The 25,470-nt window shown below is 45.1% G+C and overlaps 2 protein-coding genes across 3 annotated transcripts; both read right to left on the bottom strand.

The window, feature by feature from the left end:
- Positions 1-1,560: 1,560 nt before the first annotated feature.
- Positions 1,561-13,400, bottom strand: micall2a (mical-like 2a). Of its 2 annotated transcripts, none has more exons than XM_028987886.1 (20): positions 13,054-13,400; positions 12,339-12,387; positions 10,522-10,663; positions 10,137-10,285; positions 8,352-8,482; positions 7,724-8,257; positions 7,189-7,391; positions 6,493-6,565; positions 5,824-6,014; positions 5,650-5,745; positions 5,187-5,285; positions 4,970-5,107; positions 4,781-4,891; positions 4,608-4,663; positions 4,247-4,370; positions 3,283-3,385; positions 3,034-3,107; positions 2,830-2,944; positions 2,690-2,736; positions 1,561-2,603 (listed from the first exon to the last, which is right to left on the bottom strand). In XM_028987886.1, exons 1-20 carry the CDS (start codon positions 13,194-13,196, stop codon positions 2,518-2,520), a joined length of 2,664 nt encoding a protein of 887 aa, XP_028843719.1. In that variant the 5' UTR covers positions 13,197-13,400; the 3' UTR covers positions 1,561-2,517. The 2 variants fall into 2 exon arrangements, with proteins under 2 accessions (XP_028843719.1, XP_028843720.1); XM_028987887.1 differs by having other exon boundaries at positions 5,187-5,249.
- A 2,883-nt stretch (positions 13,401-16,283) lies between these two features.
- On the bottom strand, positions 16,284-18,262 carry LOC114793825 (paired mesoderm homeobox protein 2). The gene is made up of 4 exons (XM_028985952.1): positions 18,162-18,262; positions 17,577-17,839; positions 17,088-17,245; positions 16,284-16,999 (listed from the first exon to the last, which is right to left on the bottom strand). Exons 1-4 carry the CDS (start codon positions 18,260-18,262, stop codon positions 16,601-16,603), a joined length of 921 nt encoding a protein of 306 aa, XP_028841785.1. The 3' UTR covers positions 16,284-16,600.
- Between the last annotated feature and the right edge of the window lie 7,208 nt (positions 18,263-25,470).

Here is a 25,470-nt window from a genome sequence, read left to right as displayed (position 1 = left end):
AAAGAACTGCAGTCATGCTCAATTATCAGAATAGGCTTTCTGTCAGTCCGACGCTTGGAGTGCAATTAACGATTAAAGCAACAAAGTCCCCCCTCTCCCTCAGTGTCGGCCTCGGAAGCCTTGTGATACACAGAACATGTCAGCCCCTCTGTACAAATATTATGATCTCTCTGATGAGAGCCGAGTCTCCAGCCTGGATGGCCAATAAATTAGAGGCTCGCTTCTCGTTTACTCATCAGAGCTAATGAGCCTGATAAAATTACCTCGAGGATCATAATTACAGGCTAGTGGCAGAGGCACTGGCACTCTCAACACACACACACACACACACACACACACACGGTGTAGTCTGATGAAGGTCTGAAAAGCAGCTCACCAAGTAGCATCTGTGTTTCGTGCGGCACGATAGCCGCACCTTGGTGACCTTTCCAATATGCCGTCAGGGCAGACAATAGATATGGCTAATTTCAATTTAGAAAACAATTTAGCAATTTCGCAACCCTTCAATTATACCTCAGCCCCTGTCATCTGTGACATGTGCATATGTGACACTGCACAGCAGAACCTGCTGTGGTTTATGCACAAAATTTGGTATAAAACATCTGATTAGGGGAAAAAAATCCAAATTTGAAACCCAAATTGTTACCCAAAACCAAGCGTGTTTAGCCAATTTAGCCGACTGAGACTGACCAGTCCAAGCCAAGCAGCGACATTCTTCATTTTTCACTATTTTTATCACTTTGCGCATCCACATTAAGCACTTGATCAGTAATGGCATCTTTTGATGGACACAGGCCGCCTGGACGTAAGAGCCCACCTCAGCGGATCCCATTTCATCAGCCATTCGCAGGGCGAATTGTTTTACTTATGAATATTAATGTCGCACTAATTTGAGGCTGTTGTTAATGCTTGTCGCTAGGAGCCTTGCAAATCAGGTCCCATTCCTGTTAAAACCCGTGTATTAGACACCCCCCATGACACTAAGCCCTCGTCTTTGATTCTTAATTGCAGAAGCGCGAGCATTTGCAGGAGATGGGGTGCAAAGCTTTAATTAACTCTAATATCACACGTATTCAGTCTCCACTGTCACACACATCACGCGTGGCGTTCTGCACCAATATCGTTCCCGGCTCCTCTCAGCCAGAAAGATGGTGTTCCAAGTTCATGATCACAATTTCATGCATCTTAAATTGGGGATGGGTGGTCTACAAGTGCTTGAATGGTATTAAATGGAAATTATCTTAAATGCATCCCACCCCAGCCCAAATACACATACATATATATATACAACCATATTAAATGATAACAGTAAAAATGATCATTTCTGGGTGGGGGCAAATGACACCATTCCAATAAATGATGTTGCAGAATTCCAGGTGAAACTGGGGGTGTGGGGGTGGTCTGTGAATGCTGCACTTGCATTTTTAATGGTTTTTAGAGAGGTTAAGCTGCGGCTTTATTAGGAGGCATAGTAAGGCTGGTCCGTACTATCGGCACAGTGCAAATATTCATATATTCAAGTAGAACTTGAACAGAAAATGACTCAAAGCCAACAAATAATAAGATTAAAATAAAGTTCAAAATATTTATTGAATGACTTATGTTAAAATATTAAAACACTATGTACATTTTCAATATACACTCCTGAGACAAACCCTTAAACATTTTAAAAACATAAAATCCACACGCACACACCCCGCACATTTTACATGATAAAACAGATTCTTTTCATTTGGAAACATTTTAGCCAACTGCAGTCATCTTTAAATATAAATATATATATATATACATACATATATATTTAAGATTACCAGAATGAGATCTGGTGAATAAAACTTTGTGGCTGTATTACACTTCATTAGGGTTTTAATTAAAAATGCTTTAAATATTAAACCTCCATACAAATGCTTCGGAATGAGCTTTCCCTCGACAATCTCCAGATGATTTCAACACTCAGGCATATAATATTTATATATGGAATTAACAAAAAGCATTAGTCATTTGTGGGAAGCAAAATTGGGATTTACACACCAGGCTGAAGGTGCTTGTAAACCTGCAGCGCCCCCTTCAGCATAATAGAAAGAACTACAGTTTAAAAAAGGAAAAATAAATAATAATAATAATAACTCATTCCGAAATGTGCAGCAGATTTAGGCATAAGCTTTCAAATGTGATATTTAACAATCAGAATTCTGTTTTAGGCTAATCCTTCAAATTAGTGAAACTGATTATTTTTAAATTCAAAAATCAAAACAATTCAGTGGCCATGAAAAAGTTCCAAAATAACTTGTGCATTGCTGCTTTCCAGTGCGAATCATAATATGGAAAAAAAATTGAATGTGTTCAAACAAAAATTGTACTAATAAAATCATGATCAAGAACAGTGGTACTTTCATACATTTCTGAAGCAGTGTGTTGCATTTTGTGATGAAGAATGACGCGTTAACTAGGTTTCATCCCAGACCAGCTTACTGATAAAACTCTGGGTTCTATAGAATTAGGTTCCCACAGTTGTGCTCAGTCCTTCACAAGCCCCTTCTTACGCCTCCTCCTGAAAAGCTTAGAGATAGATGAATTCCTCTTGCACTTAGACTTCTTCATACCTGAAATAAAAGAGTTCTGAATACATCTATATTTACCTCAATATGAGAAATTTTGAGGTAAATGTGATATGCCCAACAACACTTACTGAGCTTCTGCATCATTTCATTCAGTGTCTGGTCCTCCTCCTCTTCCCTAAAATTAGGGGAGACATGGGTAAAATCTCTTCAGCCACACAAGATGGTTGCCCTTGGTCACTATTAAATCCATAAACCTCACAAAACAAACCTGAGTCTGTCCTGGTCCAGCCCCTCAACAATGGCGTTCCTGTCGTTGATTATCTCAAGGAGCTTGTCCATCAGTTCTGACTGCCGCCTGCGCTCCGCATCACTCTTTCTGTGCTCTGCAATGGTGTTCATACAGGGGACAGAGTGTCAGTTTTTTACAGCATGGGGGAAATGGCTGAGGGACTTTTAAGGGAGATTACAGTACCTGGTTTCTCCAGCAGTCCACGCAGCTCCACCTCCACACCAGGTTGTTGCTCCTCAAGTTCTTGGGTTTTTACTCTGACAGTCATTTTATGGGGTTAAAGAGATCAGCAAAAAAAAATATTATGCAGATCTTATATCAAAATGTCATGTTTAAGAGATCTAATATGCAAAAATCATAAAAAAAATTAAATAAAAAGGTGAGCTGTTTCTCTATATATAAAAAAAAAAAAAAACAACAACAACAACTCACATGTAAACCAGTTCAGACTCTCTTCTTATGTAACTTTGCTTCTTTTGGATGAGCCTGAACCAGTCCACCATCAATGGGTCCATCAGAACATCTCCACCTCCCTCTGCAAGAAGAAAGACAAAAGATGTTTAGCATGAGCCTTTGGCGGAGTTGGTGCCAGACACCCCTTTCTTCACGAGGACCATTGTAAAGAGGCCTGGGCTGAGACCCAGCTCTCGGAGCCCTCCACCCCAATATCAGCAGGACAGGTGACTGGAGCGGTGAGCGCGGCTGAATTTTCTGTGCCAAGACCACGGTGACCTTGAAAAGATCCAATCAGCCGTCCCTCCCCCACGCGCTTGACACGGAGCTTCGGTGTACCCAGTCCCTCCCTCCCTTCTTTTCTATCGCTTGCCAGAGTCCCAGCAGAGGAGCGGGTACTTCCCGCCGCTCGGGCCACGCTCCTCGCTTCATTTGGCCCCGGCTGCAAGAAATGAGACCCTTTTATTGGTCGCAGCCGTCCCCTTCAGGCAGTTCTGGAATTCCGGCTCCCTGGCGGACCGGCTCGGCTAACAGGTTTGGAATGAGAGCGCGGCTCCCCAAACTCCAGCCAGAGAGCGACGCACACACAGAAGAACAGGTTGAGTCCTTTTCGTCCCCCGTCCAGTACATTATCAAAACCCCAGCAAATCAAATGGCTGGCCAAGAAAAGCCTAGTCAGTTTATTTTGACGAACGACCTTGGAGAGGTGGAAATATTCCGTCCTTCGACATAATGTGAGGTTTCCGACATGCCGGTTTCAGTCTGCTAGGGAGTGACATTCGGAAATAGAGAACCATCACAGATTTAGATACACTGGAATAAGGACTTAGATTGGGCCATCAAAATAGAGATGGAATCCACAAGATTGTTTTGGGCAAGAAACAAGCCACACAGCAAAATTAGAATGGGGGAGAAGGAAAGAGAGAGGAGGGTACACCTTTACCTTCTTCACATCGCCGCAGTTGTTTCTCCAAGTCCACCCCCTCCTTCTCTAAATTATTCAAGTTTTCTTCAATCTCCTTTAACTCCTTTGTGATCTCATCCTCCGGAATGTGATTAGGATTTCGCTGGGAATGGGAGGGAAAAGGTCACATTTCTAAATAATTCGGATTTTTAAAAGATCACTGTGATCCATTCTGTTCTCTTGAAATACTTCCAAAGCATTGAAGACATTAACAAAAATTAAACTGCTGCATTTTATGGTTTGGGGCATGGGTTAATGTTTCAAAAGGGTTTAAATTGCAATTATCTTCAAACTATGTGATTGACGTTAAATAAGTTTTGTACATGATCACTTGACTTACTGTATGTGACCTCAGGTCAGTTTTTGAAGTCTTGCCTGGGCTGGTTCTCTTAGAACCTATGACATGAGAAAGAAATGGACGCCATTGGGAGTTTTTTTTTTTTTTTTTTTTTTAATTATTGTATGTGAAAACGTTGGGTAGCTGAAAATGAGAACTTGCTGAGCAGTCCTTACAACGTTGAGCTGAAACCTGATGAGGTGACTGGGGAATCGGATTTGCCAACTCACTAGGAGATGATGTTCGGGTAGCTGAAGGGCCGTTTGGTGTAGGTCTAGTGTTACGGCCTAATAATATCAAATGAATTAGACCAGCATGATGAGCTGAATTGTAAGATGTAGTTCAATCTGGCAATAAAGTCTTACCAAACCCATCAGGAACCTGAAGTATGCGAGGAGGTGGGGCTTTCTGATTGGTCTGTCCTGGCGTGCAAATGCTGACAGAAATAGACGTGGTCCAGCAGGCTGATGGCCCATTAGAGATGGGGTTCACATTTGAAGATACTAAAAAAAATTAGGCATGTACTTAGGCAAGCATAATTTCAACAGTGAAGACATTTCTTTGGAAGAAATTAGTATTTACCAGACTGAGCAGAACCATGGTAATGCTTCCCGAGAGACGAGGCTATGTGATTGGCTGGCCCATCTGGGTGCAAATTGGGTGAGACCAATTGCGTAGATCCTTAAATTTTTCATAGATCAGAAATTGATGATTACTCAAAATCAGCATTTTTCCCCCCAAATAAAAATGCATAAACAAATATAGAAAACCCTGTTCAGGGTCTTGCAAGGAAGAACCACTAGATGGCGCTGCTGATTATGAACATTTCCAATGAAACACACATAAAACAGTGATGCTACTAAAAACTGCAAATCATCAGGCTTCGGAGTTGCTCTTCAGCTCAAACTTGTATTTAGTCAAGGTGGAGGGAATTATGAGTTGCAAATAAGTCCCTTAATGTTTTATATCCAAATTGAATAAAAAAATAAATATATATATTTTTTTATTGTTAGTTTAAGTGAGTGCACTTCTGTAGCCACCTTACCCAAACAAGGAGACACACATGACTGTTGGAGAGACCAAGTCTGAAAACCAGATGACTGATGTTTGGAGCCGATGGGTCCAGGCCCATTCATATTTCCTGTTAAAAGAGACTCAATTGTACCAAAATTCCCTTGTTTGCTTTCAACTGAGCTAAACCAGAGGCTGAATCCCTTACCCAGATTTCCAGGATGTTTCTGAGGCTGCATGGCAGGAGATTTAGAAATAACAGAGCCAGCGGAGGAACGAGTGTCAGGTGGTATGAAAATCTGAGTGGAGGGAAGCTCTGTAGTGCGCCTTGACGAAAATTCACAAGAAAACTTGCTTTTGCTTGGAGTTTGCGAAGTAGCTTCAAACGTTTTTGTTGTTCTGTCAAATGAATAAATTAAAAAGCTTTATTATGGCAGTGCTTTAACACCCCACCTGCACCTCTTCCAAAAAAAAAAAAAAATCCATGCTTGTTCAGGTTTACCTTCAGATGCAGCCAATCTTTACCTTCTGAATTAAAATGGTTTAAAACTGCAGGGAGCAAATATATATATTTGCAAACGTTGCCCTAGGGGCAGGTTCAGGCGCAGCACTCCTTGGGGCTGCTGAGGATGGGGGACAGGGCTAGGGGCTGCGCTCTGAGCCAGTCAATCACTACAGAGATGGGCGAAGCGGGGGGCATCAGCACGCTGGAGAGGTTGTTATACAGGGAAAGAAAAAAAAAAAAAAAAAAAGTGGCTATGGTCAACGCTGCTGCTCTCAGGTGATCCTGCAGTCCTCACCCAAGTGATTCTCCCCATCGCGCCCCGCAGTGTGGATTCAACAAAACATTGGGGATGAAGCGGCGGATCAAACTTACTTTAGTCCCGCGCCGTTTGAAACTGGTTTCAGCCTTGATCTCCAGTGAGCTGAGGTCTCTGAACAGTCAGGATCTTCAGTTTTAGGCCGGGGAAAAAAAAAAAAAAAAACACAACACAAAAAAAAAAAAAAGAGAGATTATATAAAATTATGTAATTACATTTATATAGTTTAATCAATTTAATCGTGTTCCCAATCCCTTGCACCAGTCTTATTTGCTGTTGACCAAGGTGTCAATGAAAGGCCTGAAGGGCTAGGAGGTGGATTACCACCCCTTGGTGTTCCTTTAATGATTGGTCTGTGGACATAATAATATCAACTCTTCCTCTTTTCTTGGAGCTCATGAACTATGTCCTTGTTTTCTGTTTGGATATATTTTATGTGAAATATGGCGTGGCAGATAAATTACGCCGCTAAAAAAAAAAAAAAAAAAAACTCTGAAGGATTTAATTGAGGTAGGGGGCAGTATTTCACCCAAATCAAGAACAATTAACACAGTTTTGCTTCTAGTGGCAAGAAAGCAATGATGCTGTTCTCCCAGTCTACAGAGAGGCATTCAGTTCCACCTCGACGAAAACGTATCTTAATATTCCATCATTGACCTTTTAAGTGCAACATTCAATGAACCACAATCTGTAGCAAAGGTCATCTGCCGAAAAGAAAAAGAGGAAAGAAAAAAATAAAAAAAATAGCCAACCTTTGGCTCCGGCGCCGAGGGCGGAGGGGGTTCTCGTGCGCTCTTTGTTGATGGCCGCTAGCCAGAGGGTTTCCTTGCTGTTGGTGCTGGAGGTGGGGGTAAGGGTGGCAGATGGGTGGGCCGCCAGTCCTCCCGCTGGGCCTTGGCTGGGCTTCTCCTGCCTTCGTCTGGGCACCCTGGTGGAGTGGAGATGGTTCCCAAACCTGGCGAGAGTGTGCTTATTCTATTAGGTTAACAATTTACGCAATTAGCTGCCGCTCTTCGCGGCTTCAAGTAGGCATTGTGCATGTGTGATTTATGGTAATCTCCCGTTGTATAATTAAATATGCTAATGAACAATGCTGATCCATTTTAATATGGGGGAAATAAAACAAGCTGTGGGGGGAAATGTGTTTAAATATTTAACTATGGCTCAGTCTTTAAAAAAATAAATAAATAATTTTTAAAAAGGTTCTTAATGTGTTATATTAAGGATATGATAATATAATAAATAATGCTTGTTTGATTCACCTGAAAATGCTAATTAAAACCTCACCGATTATCAGTTTTGAGGCCAGGGATGTACGCCGTGTTGTTATTGTTGCAATTTCCATCTCCCAGTTTCTTGGTTATCAAGGCCCTGGCACAATGCTTCTCATCCACAGGCCTTGATGGCACTATGGCCTGGGCACTGCCAGCCTCTGCCGGACCCGTCGGCTGCCTGCGGCCGATTGGCTCTTCTGGAGCAGGGGATTGGAAGAACCTCTGCCTGGCTGCCTGCGTTTTCTGCGCTGATGCCATCCACGGCTGGGGTGCAGGGCGAAGATCCACAGGCTTGGGAAGGGCAGCTTTGATAGGGGAGCAGAGCACCGACGTGGGCCTGGTGGCAGGCTGGGGACAGCGCTCGGTCCTTGATGCAAGTGCTCCAGTGTCTGGAGCGGTGGAAACAGCTGGAGTGGGGCCATTCTTCTGAAAAGCCACAGCGAGGGGAGGCTTACAGCCATTCTGGTGGGCATTGCAGACAAAAGCACCAGGATCTGGTCCAGCCTTGTATGCTCCAGTCAGAAGTGGGCGCCCACATTCGCTGCACCTATAAAGACCATTTCGCATTATGTCATTCATTTCTGAGGAACGTTGGTATAATAACAGCTGAAACATTGTTCTTGTATGGATTAAAATCTTACTTGAAGCAGCTCCGGTGGTAGAGTTTCCCATCCACCAGGTGGCGCTGCACTAGATGCACATGGGCCTTGCACACGGCACATTTACTATTCAGGGTGCCTGTTTTATTGGAAGTCTCAACTAAAACGGTCTTCTGTAGGAGAAACAGGGTTGATCCATTACATAAACACTGTCTGGAAATTGCCATTTTGTACCACCACCTCACCCAGCCTAAAACCTGGGCCTACGAGGTACTAAAAATGCAACTCAGCCACGATATCAAAGACTAAAGTTAAATCACTGGCCCTTGTGAAGGCACGTTGCCTTTCCCTTCGGAAAGAAAAAAAAATCCTCCAAAGCCACTGTATCATCCCAGGATGCCCCACACACCAGAGTTTCATGATTCTTTAAGGTCCCTCAGACAGCAGTAAGCCCAAACTCAGCGTTCCTCACATGACCCACTGTGCAGGTCTCCAATGGCCTCAGCCAGCCACACTCTATTTCTCAGGTCCCAGAACTGCTGGCAGAAGTACCCTCATATGTTACAGTTGGGACCACGGGAACCGCAAAAAGAATGACTGTCATTGTAGGAACACTTTATTTTGGAGGCACTAATTTTGGCTGCACAGGGTAGGGTCTAAACCACTACACAAGGGACAAGTGACTTACATTACATTTACGGCATTTGGCAGACGCCCTTATCCAGAGCGACTTACAACGTGCTTTCAAGTTACCATCGATGAAGAGATCAATTCCGGTTCACTAGGACCCCAACTATGAGTACAATCTTTTTATTCACTCCGTTGTAGATTCTGTACACGCGTCTGTAAAGCACATCTGCATTTTAAATGGCTTGGAAGGCTGGAGAAGTGTGCCAAAGCAGATTATGCGTGTTCATTGGTCAGCCAAACACCTGCCATAAGGAACACTGCCGCCGGGCATTTAAAAAAAAAATAAACCGAACATCAAAATCGAAACAAATGGCAAATGGACCAAAGCTGAAGAACATCTGACCTCGTACACTATAGACTAAATTAAACGATTTTGAAGTGAGCAGACAAAATGGAAACATTTTTCACTAAACCAAAGGAACAAATCTCCATTCAAAGCATCCTTGTGCTTGAATGGTGTATGGTAGCAAGACACTTAACCCTGATTGTCCCCAGGGGGGACTGTTCCTGTAACTACTGATTACAGATAAATACCGTAAACATAATACTTCATGTGTCCTACAAGGTAATAAACGTGCAACAGCAAATGCCTGGCTTGTTGGTTTGGCAGTACACTGATTCACACACTAGGTTGGGATCAAGGAGGCAAATTTCCTATTTTTGTTCCCACCCTTTAAATGGTCCTCACTACATTATACCATCTGTTACAGGTATTACCAAACACAGATTACGAACAAGTGTCTCCAACAAGCAATTGCAGCACCTGACGTATGTCTCAACATGAAAGCGCGTCGGTATTTTAAATGGCTTGGAAGGCTTGAGAAGTGTGCCAGAGCAGATTTAGGCGTGAACAATAGCTACAAACTGTGAACAGACTTGGTAAGTCAACGTGGTGGAGCCGGAAGCCAAACCCACAGTATAAAGGGGCGGGGCAGCTGCACAGCAGTAAACAGCTCTAGGTTCACCGCAGGCTGGTGTTTTGGAGCCACTGCCCTATCTGGTTGACCAACATGACTGTAAATCATAGCCGGACCCTGGAATCTGGTTTTTAAACTCATGCATCAGTTTTCATGAAGCTACTTTTGCATGATTTGACTGTTACGTGGCATTGGACCGCACCCCCCTGATATTCCATACCTGTTGGGCAGAGGTATTCTGGGTATATGTGGGTGGGTGGTGGACCTCTAGCGATTTTTTAGGGTTGAAGGTTTTGGCAGCAACTGGAAGATTCTTCTTCTCTGATGGCTCCTCCTTAGAGTCTTCTGCCGGCCTTTTAACGCCACCAACTGGAGGAACAGAGAAGACGACTACAAATAAAACCCCCACATCAACAACAACATATTTTTTAACCAGACACAGCAGTTCTACAAACTGCTTAAGATCAACTTTTTATGTAAGAAAACAGTTGTGTTTTACCACAACATTTGTACACGTTTACTGCACTTACATTACAGATAAAAACTGATTATATAAAGAAAAGGTCTAAACTTTCTAATGAAATCATTGTACGCCTGGACCTTACTGGGCGGGCGGCCGTTGAAGTAGTTGTAGTACTGAGAGACGTAGGTCAGGATGCTTAGTCTGTCTGGGACGCTCAGAGCCACCATGTCCTCAGCATCCAGCAAGGCAGGGATGCCCAAACACTCCTCGGCAACGTGGAACGCCTCGGGAGAAGACACGAGACACTAACAACTCGAACTGCATCAGACGCGCACGGTCTCGGAAACTAGGGGTCAATACAACGACGGACCCAGTAACAACACAACAGGAGGAGTGGAAAAGCACAGAGAGCTGCTGCTTCCATTACAACACAAACGTTTCATATTTAAAAATAGATTTTTATATAACGTACAGCAGTTTTGTTAAGTGCTTAAATGTATAGTTGTCCAATTAACACAAAAGCAGGCTAAAAATGAAAAAAAAAAAAAGATATATAAAATGAACGCAGCGTAAACTCCAGCCCAGACGCTACCGGCGTCCGGACAAAGAGCGAGTAACGAATAGCACACTTCCTGTGCGGCCGCGAGCCTGGGAAAGAGGGTGAAGTGGAGGAGGACAGCGGAGCATTGTTCCAGCTCGATCTGGACACGCTCATTACATTTTAGTGGCAGACTTCACAGCGAGGCAGCTGCAGGGATACAAGGGCCGGAAACGCGCCGGCCCACCTGGGAAGGGCCCTTCGTTTTTCCTTCAAACACTCCAAGCACAAAAAAGCAGGACTTGGCCGTGGAAAAAAAAAGAACCACAATCTGTCAGGTGAGCAGCCTTCTACACACGGCGCCATCGTTTGAAAAGGAGGAACAAACAAAAGGCTGGCATGCGTTCAGCAAACGGCTGGTAGTGGCCTAGTGGCTGATACGCTCGCCTATGAACTGGAGGACCACTGAGTCACAGGTTCAAACCCCACTTACTACCATCAAGTCCCTGAGTAAGGGACTTCACCCAGAGTGTCTCCCGGGGGACTGTCCCTCTAACTACTGACTGCAAGTCGCTCTAGTAAAGGACACCCGATGAACGCCGGAAAAGTACAGTACGGGCCAAACGTTTGGACACACCTTCTCATTCAATGCGTTTTCTTTATTTTCATGACCATTTACGTTGGTAGATTCTCCCTGAAGGCATCAAAACTATGAATGAACACATGTGGAGTTATGTACTTAACAAAAAGTGGAGACCTGACCACCACAGTCACCGGACCTGAACCCAACAGAGATGGCATGAAAATAAAGAACACACATTGAATGAGAAGGTGTGTCCAAACTTTTGGCCTGAACTGTAAATGGGAAGCCCCCCCGCACAGATCTCGAACGCAGCTGTAAACGAATCTTGAGGTCGGGGATCAGGTGCCCCTCGCATGACGGTAGGCTTCATTCATTATGTATTTCTTAGAGGGAATCCATGCGGCTCGTGTTCCTCGGATGGCCCTGCCACGCCGGGACCCTGGCTCACCGGGGAAAAAGAGGCAGCCCGGAACAACAGAACAAAATGCCCCGGCCACACTTCCTGACAAGCAAAGGAAGTACAGTATGATGAAGAGAGTGTCCATCCGTGTTATATTTCTGGATCCTCAAATAATCCAGACTCAGAAATGAAAAACAAACAAATGCACAGTCTTTTTTTCCATGAGGTGAAGGGTCACGCACAGCTCACGCTCTCACGAGTTGTGAGTCACTTTTCCTGTCATCATCTGCTCTTCGCAACTGGAGGAAACATTGAGGTTAAAAAAAAAAAAAAAAAAAAAAAAAAAAAGCAGCCGACACGACTAGAAATTCATAACAGACTGCGACCCGTGGAACTCTGGTCACTTCCTCTCACTCACGCCAGGTCCATAAATCTTACCAGGCTGTTGTTGTCATAAACGTTCTCCTTGTTCAGGGAGCCGAAATCTCTAAATTAAAGAGAGAGAGACAGACACAACATAGACAATTAATTTAACTAGACCAATTAATAAATACAGACAATGAGACTAAATGGCGTTTTTTTTTGTTGTTGTTGTTGTTGTCTACATTCCCTAATTCAGCAGGATAACCTGGTTGGTCTCCTGATACAGGAGACCCAATCATGTCAAACGGGTAGTAGCCTAGTGGGTAACACACTCGCCTATGAACCAGAAGACCCGGGTTCGAATCCCACTTACTACCATTGTGTCCCTGAGCAAGACACTTAACCCTAAGTTGCTCCAGAGAGACTGTCCCTGTAACTACTGATTGTAAGTCGCTCTGGATAAGGGCGTCTGATAAATGCTGTAAATGTAAATGTAAAAACCACTCGGTCCCTATAAAAGCGGGTTGTAATATAATCGTTTTAATTGCATGCGTGTATGACACGCAGGACTTTGCGCCGCCATCAGCAGCCACTGCAGTTAACGGTCCACGCGAGAGCCAAACACGAACAGCCAATGAACGGAGAGAACAACAACAACAACAACAACAACAACAACGACGACGACGACGACGACGACGAAACTGCTTCTGTGGACTAAATTACAAGACTCAAGGCTACAGGACGCAAGCGTCTCTCGTTTAAAAAGCGGCGCGGTGCGGGTCGGTCTCACATCAGGTCGGGCCGGAACTTGTGGATGAGCGCGCAGAACGCCAGGCCGTCCCGGAACGACGTGGTCATGTTGGTGATCGCCACATCGCGGTAGCCCTCGACCTGGATCCTGCACCACTGCTGCAGCGCCTTGATGGCGGCCATCCTCAGCCGGGAAGGAGGAGAGGGGGAGAGAGAGAGAGAGAAGGAGGAAGAAGTTGCGGCGGGGGGGAGAAGTTGGTCCAAACAAACGGCAGCGAGGAAGGAGGAGGAGGAGCGGGTGAAGATCCAGCTAAGCGAGATCCAGCCGCCGTCGAAACACGATCCGCGGAGCCGCTACTTCTCTCGCATAATTAACTTGAACCCTCCGAGGGGGGTACCTGAAAAAAAAAAGCGAATTGGCGTGACGTAAGAGGGCGGGGCTTCCGCGAGGTTTCATTGTTTCAATTCACGTCACATCTATTGCCCAATTAAGCAAATTCCAGCAAACGTGGTCGCGTTGTTTATTTAGATCGAGAGCAAAAGAAAAAAAAAAAGTACCCACGAAACGCTTAATGAGTGTAGGCATAGAATAACAATGTGGATGCCTAATGAGCAATTTAATTGACAACGGGGCGCTAACAAGCTCCTTCACCCCCATTTGCACGAGCACGAGAAATTAGGGTCGCGTTTTGTACATTTAACACGAATTCTTCGCGCCATCTCGTGATTCGTAACACTGGCCTAAATGTCCCGTTGGCATCAGGCGCGTCTTTAAAAACGTGATTTATTAGGAATGTAAGCTTCAGAACCGAGTGAAGGGATAATAGAACTCTCGCGAGGTTATCTGGCACTGGTATTTAAAGGTCACGTGATTTGTCATCGTAAAGACTTTTATTTTTTCTATATTTTAGAAACGTGGCGCTTGTAAAGACGCAGATGGGCAGGTCAGTAGGTCGAGAATGATGCAGAATAAACTTTAGATGCCGTCTGAAACCCGGGCAAGATCAAAGCAGCTCCCAAATTCCAAAGTTTTTTTTTTAGGTCCTGAATGAATTTGGCAGAACGTTCTTTGCAAAGTCTGATTAAGCTTTCTTTTTTTTTTTTTTTTTTTTTAAACAACGCTGTAAATAATTTATTTAGAATTTTTTGAGTAAATGCACCCACGTAAAATCCTCGACAGCAGACAGCAGTTCACGTGGACGCTGCCAGAAGACACCGAGTTTGGACGTTCATGTCGAGTTTCTCCGAACTTTTCAGAGTTCTTGCCAGAGGAGGGCACCCTCTCACCGCAGAGCTACAAAGGTCGCCCTGTCCCCCGAATCCCCACGTTCTCGTCAGAAATCCACGGACGTTGCGAGAAGGACCGGCAACGTCTTACCTCACCCCACATCGAGGGCTTAGGAGAAGGGATGGTGTCAGGACAACAGATTTACATTTTACATTTTACATTTATCAGACGCCCTTATCCAGAGCGACTTACAATCAGTAGTTACAGGGACAGTCCCCCCCTGGAGACACTCAGGTGTCTTGCTCAGGGACACTATGGAAGTAAGTGGGATTCGAACCTGGGTCTTCTGGTTCATAGGCGAGTGTGTTACTAGCACCTCTACCCAGTGGTTAAAATGATGAATGAAATATATGAAAGAGACCTTGGTAGAATGATGTTTCCTCAGAGTTTCCTTATCATCATAAGCGGCTTCATGAGATTATCGTCAACATGAAAGGAGGAAAGGCAGCAAGTGTGCAAAACAGCAACTTTCCGGATTTCACACGAGTGTGAAATTTTGCCATTACCATGGTTATTTTATGACATCATGTGCGTTACTTCATACTAGGCAGGGGCAGTGGTGGCCTAGCGGTTACGGAAGTGGCCACCGTAATCAGAAGGTTGCCGGGTTGAATCGAATCAAGGTGCCACTGAGCAAAGCCCCGTCCCCACACACTGCTCCCCGGGCGCCTACTTATTCTACAATAGTCTAAATAGTCAGAAAGACCCATACATGACTAGGTTTGTGGAAACCGTTGACTGGCAGTGTACTTTTGTGTGTGTAAGTGAATGGGAAGGCCACTGCCAAGATCGAAATTGATTATACTTTGCTGTTGAATCATTTATGTACAGTTGTATAAGTATGTAGTATAAATATCATATAAATACCTGGACATAAGCTTTTTAGTCAACGCTGTATTTGAATGAGTCAAGGCTGTCTGAATCACAGAATGGCACAAGACTGTTGAACACAATGCGCGTGTGTATGTGTGTATGCGTGAGTGTGTGTGCCTGACAGGCGAGTCGTGGAGTCATTGCGCAGTTCGGGTCATCATGGTGAGTTGATGTGTATAGGTTTTACTGTGATGCAGTTGCTGTGGGGACCTGTTGACAACGGTCCTCTCATACATAACCCAAGTCAAGGAGTTATATGTGTGTTTTATCATGAGTGAGGAAGCCCAGCAGGCCAGATGGGAAAAGAACAATATCACAATCCAGACATTACATTACAATTTTTGTTTTTGGCACCCCGCCCCGCACTCCGAACCCTCGAGAAGCCGTCTACGCTTCACATGTTTTGCCATGGTCCAATACATTAAAAAAAAGGCATTGTTATAGAATATGTATTTTTAAAATCTTTAAAGTACTCTTTGGTCTATCATGCCATGATTCATAAAATGAGGGCGGTTCTTTTGTTCTGCTGTCTTGATTGTTTCCGCCGAGGGCCTGCGACAGCTTGCGCACGTCCTGCCTCTGTCGGCAGTGAGAGTAACAGGATAGTTGAAGGACGAGCCGGCCACGGATGAGATCACTGAGGCCATTTCCTTTTACAGCGTGTCCTCAGAAGGAAGATGTCATCAGACAGAGCAAGCCACGCCCGACTTGTCGCTAACTAAGTTCTCAGTCCCGAGGAACGATGCGCTTAAATACCCACACTTCTGGAAACAAGATTATTCCAAATAAAATAGAGACATTTAAGCAACTGGCCCAAGCAATTGACTTTGATTTCATATGTTGTTGAAGATCTTGGTTTGAGTATTTTTTTTTTTTTTTTTTTTACATTTGTAAGCATTTTAAATGGTGAATTCCAATAAACAATACACCCGCAATGAAAATAAACATTAATGTACAGTCATTTTAATGTAAAGTAATTTGAAAGAAAATTAGAGGACACATATTCAAAAACTGAGCAGGCAGAAGTACTGTAGATAGTATGTATGTGAAGATATTGATATGTCAGTTAATGATTTGCCCAAAATTGTTTGTTTTCATCAGTTGGCCTGTAATTTAGTTTTGAATAATAACTTTTGGTGACCACATACATACATACTGAATACTATAAAAACCTGTTGCACCTTGTAGTTAGGGTTAATATGTTGCTGATATACATAGATACATTTTCATAAATCTTGGTCCATGAAAAGCCATCAACACCATGCCTATATGTGCTAAATGTCTACAGTGGGTACATATGCTGTGTTATAAATAATGAGTGTATGCTGTGCGTCAATAATGCAGCAAAAATAAATAAAGTGACAATGCGGAGATTTGTATGTGACTGAAGATGCAGGCGGAATGAATGACAGAAGCGACTCGTCATTCAGTCGATGTCCTCATCAGCAGCAGCTCCCGCTTTGACCACCGTGTTGTGGATCTCCGCCTCATAATCTCGGGCCTTGGCCCTCAATTTGGCAATGCTACAGGAGCGGAAGTTCTCCGAACTGGTCCCCTCTGCGCCTTCCTGACTCCTGGGCGTCCGGAGCAAGTGCTGAGCAGGATCCGTCTGGGCCAAAGGTGCGCGTTTGGGCCAGACGTAGCTCCTCCCCTCCAGCTTCCTCTCCCAGTGCTCTGTGTCAGGGCTCCCAGGCTCGGGTGCGCCTCTGCTCGATCGCTCGACCTGCATGTCCTCTCCGTCCCCCCTCCTGCCGCACAACTCCCCCGCCTGGGGCTGCAGTTTCATCTGTCGCCGCATTTTGGCCCTGCGGTTCTGAAACCACACCTGGTGGGCAGACAGGATTTGTGTTTTTTGTCTGCTAGATAAAATCTAGAGTAATAACCGGAGCATTTTCGTGAGGCGAAGGCCCTACCTGTACCCGTGCCTCAATGAGGTCCAGTCGGAGCGCCAGGGCTTCTCTCATGAAGACGTCTGGGTAGTGAGTGCTCTGGAAGGCCTTCTCCAGCTCCTCCAGCTGCCAGCTGCTGTAGTTGGCCCGAGCCCGCCGCTGCTTCACTGGCCGCTGTTCATCTGGAAAGCAGGCCGCCGTCGCCAATTAGACAACCGCCGGCGGGCGACGGCGGACTAATGCCTCCGTACCGGATAATTACTGGCGCGCTCATTAAGGCCTCTTTAACAGCGCTGGATAATTGATTGTTAGTTACAGGCTGTTAGCCAGTCCTTCTGTAAACATTAGGCCGCCGTTAAAAGATGCTCAATAAGAGTGGACAATTATTAGATAATGTCTTTTTATTCCCATGGAATTAGCTGTGCTTTATTACACAACACATCATGTTCTGACACTGCACATAAACGCAAGTGACGAACAATTTCACTGCGTCAAGGAAAAAAATGGACTCACCGATGGCCTCTGACACACAGCTCAGGCCGGTGGCCTGAGAGGCCAGGAGCAGGGCCTGTTTGCAGGGCTCCGGCTGCAGATAGCTCCTCAGGAGCTCGTAGCCGAAGAGCGGCCCGGGGATGAAGATCTGAGGAGGGCCCAGCCGGGTGGGGAAGGCGGGGAAGACGTGTCCGGCCGAGGAGTGCAGGAGCGTGGGGGCGAGGGTGGACACCAGCTGCCCTGACCCAAACATGTCCAAAAGTCTAGTGGTGGACCTCCAGCTTCTGTGGTAATTTTTAAATGTGTGGAAAAAAATTCCAGGATATTGTGGAAAATATCAAAACATGTTTTCGATGTAATATTCCATTATGAGTCCTTCAAAACACAGAGACAGGCTGAGAGTGGACCTGTCCTCTGAACATTAGGAAGGGCTTCTCACCTTAGTAAGGTGTGAGTAATTCCCACTCCCACCCGTGTCCCGCCTCCATCTTAAATTACACCAGTCACCTATGATGGTTAGCTCCACCCACTGGAAAACGCACCGTCCAATTGGAAGGGGCAGCAGGTCGACGAAACCGCCATTACTCTTCATTAGTCCATTAGCACTCTGTCTCCACCACCCCCTCCCCGCCACCTTCTAGAGGGACGGCAGTTGCAGGGATAGGCATGTCTTCAGGTGACGTGCTGCGGGACAAGTTCACACACATCTCGCTTTCTGCAATTACAATCAAATCCGATGCGTCACACAGGAGAGGTCGGAAAAAAAACGAACCAAAGGTGCGAGAGTGACACAGTGACACATGGACAGCATTGTCCACCATGCGTTTGGCGGGAACTAATTGAATTGAACAGGGAGGGAGGGAAGTGTCGGCGAGGATGAGTGGAGCTCCGGTAATAAAAGGCTTTGGAGACAAACAGGCCCCGTTTACAGAGTAAACACATCCCGCTAATGAGCCCGCACGACTGACGTTCATTCAGAGGCTCGTCTGCTCCGATTCGCGCCACGACTCTCCTCCGTCAGACGCACTTCATCATCTCCAATCGGCAGCGGCGACACCGAGTCGTCTCGGCCTGTTGTGCCTGAGCCTGTGGTCTTCTGGAATGAGATCACCTGTCCAAACAGGGGCCATTGTTCGTCTCCGAGTTCGCGGAAGAGGGCTGCGGGTCAGGGATCGCTGGCCCTTTGAAAACGGATCACTTTCCCAGCCGCGATCCCTTCATCCCGCGGGGAAGGAATGCCGCGCCTTTTACCCCGCGTCAAGCAGGATGAGGGAAATTGTTTCATTGCGTTAGTGTCTTCCCCTCAAGTGTCAAGTGCGGACTAAAAGACAAACACGTGATTATTACCGCGATCTATGTTCACACAGACGGATTAAAAGCAGACGAGAGTACGCTACTCCGGGATAAAACGTGATAATGAGACTCTGCACAGGTGGCCGATGTCGGCACCCAGTCCCCTCCGCGGCCGCGGCGGTGTTGAGCGAGGCCCGATGAGTAAAGCGTGCAGGTGCGTCGATTAATCCCCTCGGCCGCCTCCCATCACCGGCGCGGCCTGGCGCCTAATCAGATCAGACAGCGGCGAGAACGCCGAGCTGTCACCGGCGTCACCGGCGGCTTTGATCGCCGCACAAGCAGGCCCGGGCCACAACAGCGGCAAGGATGGCCGCCGTCGCCGCACCTGTCCAAACACAACCCGTTTGTGGAAAAATGTTGAGGCCAAAAACAGGCGATTTTGTGTCTACTTGCAGAACATTGTAATGTTTGTATTTTGCAGTGAAATTGCAGTGAAATTGATAAATGTTCTAATAAGAATAAAACAGTACAATCGTGGCCATAAGTTTTGAGAAGGACACAGATATTGGTTTTCACAAAGTTTTGCAATTTGCATCTACTCCAGAATGTTATGAAGAGTGATCAGATGAATTCCAAAATCCCTCTTTGTCATAAAAAATGAACTGAAAAAAAAAACATTTCCACTGCATTTCAGATTGCCAAAAAGGATCAGTGATCCTCTCATTAACATAAGTGTGAGTGTTGAGGAGCACAAGGCTGGAGATCATTCTGTCATGCTGATGGAATAGCAGACTGGAGGCTTTAAAAGGAGGGTGATGCTTGAAATCATTGTTCTTCCTCTGTTCACCATGGTTACCTGTAAGGAAACGCGAGGTCATCATTGTGTTGCGTAGAAAGGGCTTCATGGGCAAGGATATTGCTGCTACTAAGATTGCACCTAAATCAACCATTTATTGGATCATCAAAAACTTCAAGGAGAGACGTTCAAGTGTTGTGAAGGAGGCTTCAGGGTTCCCAAGAAAGTCCAGCAAGCGCCAGGACCATCACCTAAAGATGATTCAGCTGCAGGATCGGGAGGCCACCAGTGCAGAGCTTGCTCAGAAATGGCAGCAGGCAGGTGTGAGGGCATCTGCACACACAGCGAGGTGAAGACATTTGGAGGACGGCCTGGTGTCAAGCAGGGCAGCAAATAAGTCACTTCTCTCCAAGAAAAAAATCAAGGACAGACTGATATTCTGCAAAAAGTAAAGGGATTGGACTGCTGAGGACTGGGGTAAAGTCATTTTCTTTGATGAAGCCCCTTTCTGATTGTCTGGGGCATCTAGAAGAATTATTGTCTAGAAAAAAAGGTGAGAGCTACCATCAGTCCTGTCTTGTGCCAACAGTAAAGCATCCTGAGACCCTTCATGTGTGGGGCTGCTCACAATTTTGCCTGAGAATAAAGAAGGGTACCAAAGCATCATCCAACAGCAACTTCTCCCAACCCTCCAAGAGCAGTTTGGTGAAGAACAATGCCTTTTCCAGCATGATGGAGGGCTAATGATGGTGGCCTGACACCAAGCAAAAATGAACTCTCATCTCACCTTATTGTGCCTGAGCCTGTGGTCTTCTGGAAAGCTCTGAGACAATGAGATGACCTGTCCAAACAGAGGGTATTGTTAGTCTCTGGGTACAAGAACCAGATTTATTATTATTGAAATATAAATTCCATTAATTTGTAATAGTTTTCTTTTTTTTCAGCACAGCTGTAATAATAATAGTATAGATCTCTTAAATATTTTGCATCGTGCTCACTTACATTTAGTGAAAAGTGATTAGTTGTCACATATGTGACACCACAGCACAGAACCCAGTGCACACAGTGAAATGTGTCCTCTGCATTTAACCCATCACCCTTGGTGAGCAGTGTGCAGCCATGACATACGCCTGGGGAGCAGTGTGTGGGGACGGTGCTTTGCTCAGTGGCACCTAAGTGGCCCCTTGGCGGAACAGTATTTGAACCAGCAACCTTCTGGTTACGGGTCAGCTTCCTTACCCGCTAGGACACCACTGCCCTAAGTAGCCCTCCTGGAAAACAATTTTCCTTTTTTGTATTCGGTACACAAAAGTGAGCTTTGAAAGCAGAGTTGCAAAGATTAGATTAGAGGCGTCTGTTGGCAGGAAGGGAGCCTAAATAAACAGTGTGCATGTGGTGGCATCCAAATCCTCATCTCCGTTTGTCTCCAGCCCTGGGGTGCAGACACCAGGATTTGGAGAAAGTCAAGTAGAAGAGTTTCCTCCCTCCCTCCCTCCCTCCTCCATCCTCTAATTCCTGCTCATCCACACAATCAGGCGGCAGTTTGACCACCGGTACAGGACTCCCGTTTATAAGTGAGCTCCTCGTGGACAACTGAAGGAGGCTTTAGCACGACAATCGATCTGTCAGGTAGTCTCGGCCATCAGAGACACCAGGAAACCTCAAGAAATCCACAAGGGGTTTAAACTGAAGGTCTGAATATCCACGGTGGACTCGCGACAGAGGGAGTGTCACGTGGATTAAACACCCACCAGGACTTCACATCTTCCCAAAAAAAAAAAAAGGGCTCATTCCTTCTGCCAGCTTCACTGGAGCTATAAAAGGACGGAGGACATTTACACACATCCTTTCTGACACAAAGCTCTAATCTCCATTATATGCATCCGAATGAAGAGACAAAGGAGGCGAAGCTCGGTGTTAAAAACGCGAGATAAAACCTACGGGCGACATCAGTAAACAATAAACACATCACTCTCCATTTGTTGTGCCGTTCCATTCAAGGCACCATTAACCAACTCAAATGAGCTGGCGACTGCTCTTTAGTTTAACTCCAATTCGTCTGATTGATCCGTTTCCGGGGCCCGATCATAATTTAGCCGGGCTAATTGCTTCCCGCAGCTGAGTGAATGATGATGCATTATCGCTTCAGTGCTACGCGCAGACTTAAGCAGCGAGGCACACGCTTGCAGGCAGAGGAAGAGAAAGGGGAGAGATAGGCTTAATCCTCTTCAGAGCGGGTCAGAGGTCAGACGTCCAACTGGTTGTCCTCCACTACAAAACAAGGTCGAGCCTCAAACGGCAGACACACACTCAGAGGGGAGTAAAATGACTGCTGAATTTCAATACTTTATTAACAGGGATGGACAAAACCCTGCCGTAAATATGTACAGTAATACATTCTGTACAGTACATTAAAAAATCCTGTACTGGCGATATTAAAACACATCTGTGCTGTATTATTGCTTGCTTATTTTTCGGTTGTTAAACATTTCAGTGGGGTGAAGTTAGACATTTTTTGAATATAACGAAGAACATTTGAAGGCATGGACAGTGTTTTGGTAGTAAGCAATGCGGTCTCACACGTCCAAGCTCAATATCCAGACATAGATATATGTAGATGTTTTATATTGCTAAAGGAAGTTACCATATTGCTAAAATGTATTGCTCTCCAAAAGCACCTCCAAATGGTAGAAGCAATGGTCACTAGGTATATAAAACACATTATTTATACAGACTCCAATTTTGGGGTGCATTAATGTATTTAAGCATTTTGGACTGTTGAGGTCTATAATACTTATGTATTTGCATTGCTTTTGTTTTGCACAATACTTGCATAATGTCTTTTTTCTTGTTGTCATAGTGGTTGTGATAATATTAGTAAAAGTAGGAGCTGAACAAATCTAGCCCAAAAATGCAACTATTATATTGTTGGGTTTTTTTTATGTTAAACAAATTGTGTGTTTTGTTAATGGGGGAGGGGCTGCTGGGCAATAATGCTGGTTAAATAATAACTGAAATATTCAGGCCAAGTGAAAATAGAGGATATCCAGATTCATGGGAAAATCCACAGCTATAATTATTACCCAAGATAACGTTTTGTTTTGATACGATCAAAGTTCTAGTTCAAGTTTCAGGGACTTTAACTGAGCTCTGATACATAGGATGGACCCAATCCCAATGCAAAGATCACAATGTCATCATTTTCTTATTTCACACTTAATTCATTCCCATTTGAAAGGCAAATTAAGGTTTAAGTTTGTAAATGCTACAGGCCAACATTAATGTTCCAATTTAAAGAATTTGAGATAATCTGCACTTTATAGTGAGGGATTTGTGAATTATAAGTGCAGTAGGTGAGCGTGTTGGAGAATCCCACTTTTCTCCATCCAAAAAAAAAACCCCTCACCTGTTCCCACCTCTCTCTTTCACTCGCTGGTAATTGTATCTCCCAGTCAGCAGGCTGATTGGTTTAGTCCTGGATCACTGGCGATGGGATAAACCTGAGAGCTCGAGATGCTTTTCATGTCAAAACCTTCAAGGAGCGCAGACGCGATCCAAAAGCAATCACACTTCACACTTCAAAGTGCCAGGGAAGAGAGAGGCGAGAGGCCGGGCCGCATTTTTCCACGCCAGCCAAGCGCAACTCATGCGTGGAGGAAGAGGAGATGATCTAAGGGGGAAGGTGTCGTTGAGGGGAAGACAGAACCAACAGGTGTGCACGGGCAGGTAGCGGCACATCGCCGTCCCTCCCAGAGGTAAGTGAGACACGAGGGATGGTTCTCACAGGCCTGTGACTGGCCATGGGCTAGCCGAGCACTGCAAAACATCGCCTGAGGAACAGGTAAAACCCTGATGTGTGGTTCTGAAGTCCACCATTTACATGAATGGCTTATATCAGACATCCTTATCCAGAGCGACTTACTATCAGTAGGTCCAGGGGGACAGTCCTGTGAATTCTGGTTCATACGTGAGTTTGTTACCTACTAGGCCCTACCACCAGGACTGGAGCAGTAGGATAAAACCAGGCTCTACTGACTCTAAAGATACTCCACCCCTGCAGTGTTTGTTGAACGTTTGCATGCTCCCTTGCGGGTAATTGATAAGACTTGCCATTTGCCAAAAGTTCCATGTTGGAAGCATGCAGCTGACTTGGTTCAACTGGGTAAAGTTTGGGAACAACCACCTTGAGCTACGTGTCCAGTGCAATTTCACCAGCAATCTCACAATTATCACAGCCAGCCAACCAGTTTAGCAGGGTTGTCAGCTTTGGTTAGTTGGGTTGAAATAGATTTTTTTTCTTATTCATTCTGCCTACAAACGTATTTATAAAGTCTTGTTTTTCCATTTTTAAAATATAACCTCAGGTGTGCTCCATACCTGGTACTTATCGGTTCATATTGGAATAATGGAATGGAGAAGTATTGTCTGGAGTACAACGCAATGCATTATTGTGGTTTGTTTCAAATGATCTGAAATAACGCAAGTGTTGAATATATTATTCTGACATAAACTGATCTGGGACCAAGGTCAATTTATTTGCTGCAGTAAAAAAAAAAAAATTTACCCACAAAGTACAACTAAGAAACACATAATCTCTGAGGTTTTCAGCACAAATAAACAGATATTATTGTAATGCACTAGGCAGATATTACCCAAGTCAATGCAGTCAGACTAGTAAGAGCCCATCTACACTTTCCTTTTTTTTTTTTTTTTAAACAAATAATAATTTTCTGGCTTAGTATAGTGAGCAACAGAATGTGTGAATCAAAATCAGAGTCAGAAAACTTTATTAATCCCGAAGGAAATTGCTTAAGGATTGATTAGAATGGAAGAGGGAAAAATGCCTTACAGTAGGAATAGATTTATTGTGCATTTTCTTGCGCGAGATCATGAGATTGGTGCTCAGAGCCTGAGTGAACGTTGGAAAGTCAGGTTCTTTTCCAGCACAAAAGAGAGGTTACCAGTAACAGAGACATGCGAAGTAATGTGTATTTTTGTTTCAACAGGGACAATGTAGCAGTCACTAGTACAGTTTGTCACCCTGACACTCACGTTACAAGGACCACTGTCTTTCAGGCCCCTGAGTGTGTTGTGAGAAGAAAAATGCTGCGGCTGTGTCGGTGCTAGCCGGCAACCCATCCCCGGCCCTGTCACTCATCCCCGTTCTGCGCCGCCGCCGCCCAGCCAATAGCGCGCTGGCGCCTCACCAACATCGCAGCACGTTAAAGGCATCCGCAGCAGGCAGACGAAGCTAAGAGTTGATCGGGGGGAGAGGTCACATGACACCTTTCTGGCGCAATTAGCACTGATCAAGCACATCAGCCGCCCAACAAATGACGGGAGATGAGTGTAATTACAACATATGCACAGCAATTACCTTGTGGTGCTAATTGGCACCACGAGCAATTTGGAGCTTGAGTTAAGAGAATTATGGCAGAGCTAAGCAAATTAAGCCAAAAAAAAAAAAAAGGCAGATGCCGTTTATGTCAGACGCTCAGTGCGTTCGTTAAGGCGAGAAAAAACAAACTTCCCATTACTGCATGAAATTGGAGACTGGAACCAATACCAGAACGGCTCAACGTGGTCTGAATTCTGATACCACTGTACAGAGGAGAGGGGGGGTGAGGTGCGGCAGCCAGGATTTTGGGGGACGGATGTTCACGCCTTTCACCCCTAGCAGCTCTTCACTCATGAAACGTTAAAAGGGAAGGTGCACAGGGTGCGTACGCTCGGGTGATGCGTGGAGGCCGGCGGAGGAAGCTCCTTTCATCAGGCCGAGCCCGAGAGCCTGTCAGCTGTGGCGAGCGACAGCTTCCCCTCGCCCGC

Source organism: Denticeps clupeoides, chromosome 7 (genome assembly GCF_900700375.1).
Source record: "Denticeps clupeoides chromosome 7, fDenClu1.1, whole genome shotgun sequence".
NCBI classification, from domain to species: Eukaryota; Metazoa; Chordata; class Actinopteri; order Clupeiformes; family Denticipitidae; genus Denticeps; species Denticeps clupeoides.
The sequence above is the reverse complement of the archived record's forward strand: the minus strand, read 5'-3'. Positions and strand labels throughout refer to the sequence as shown.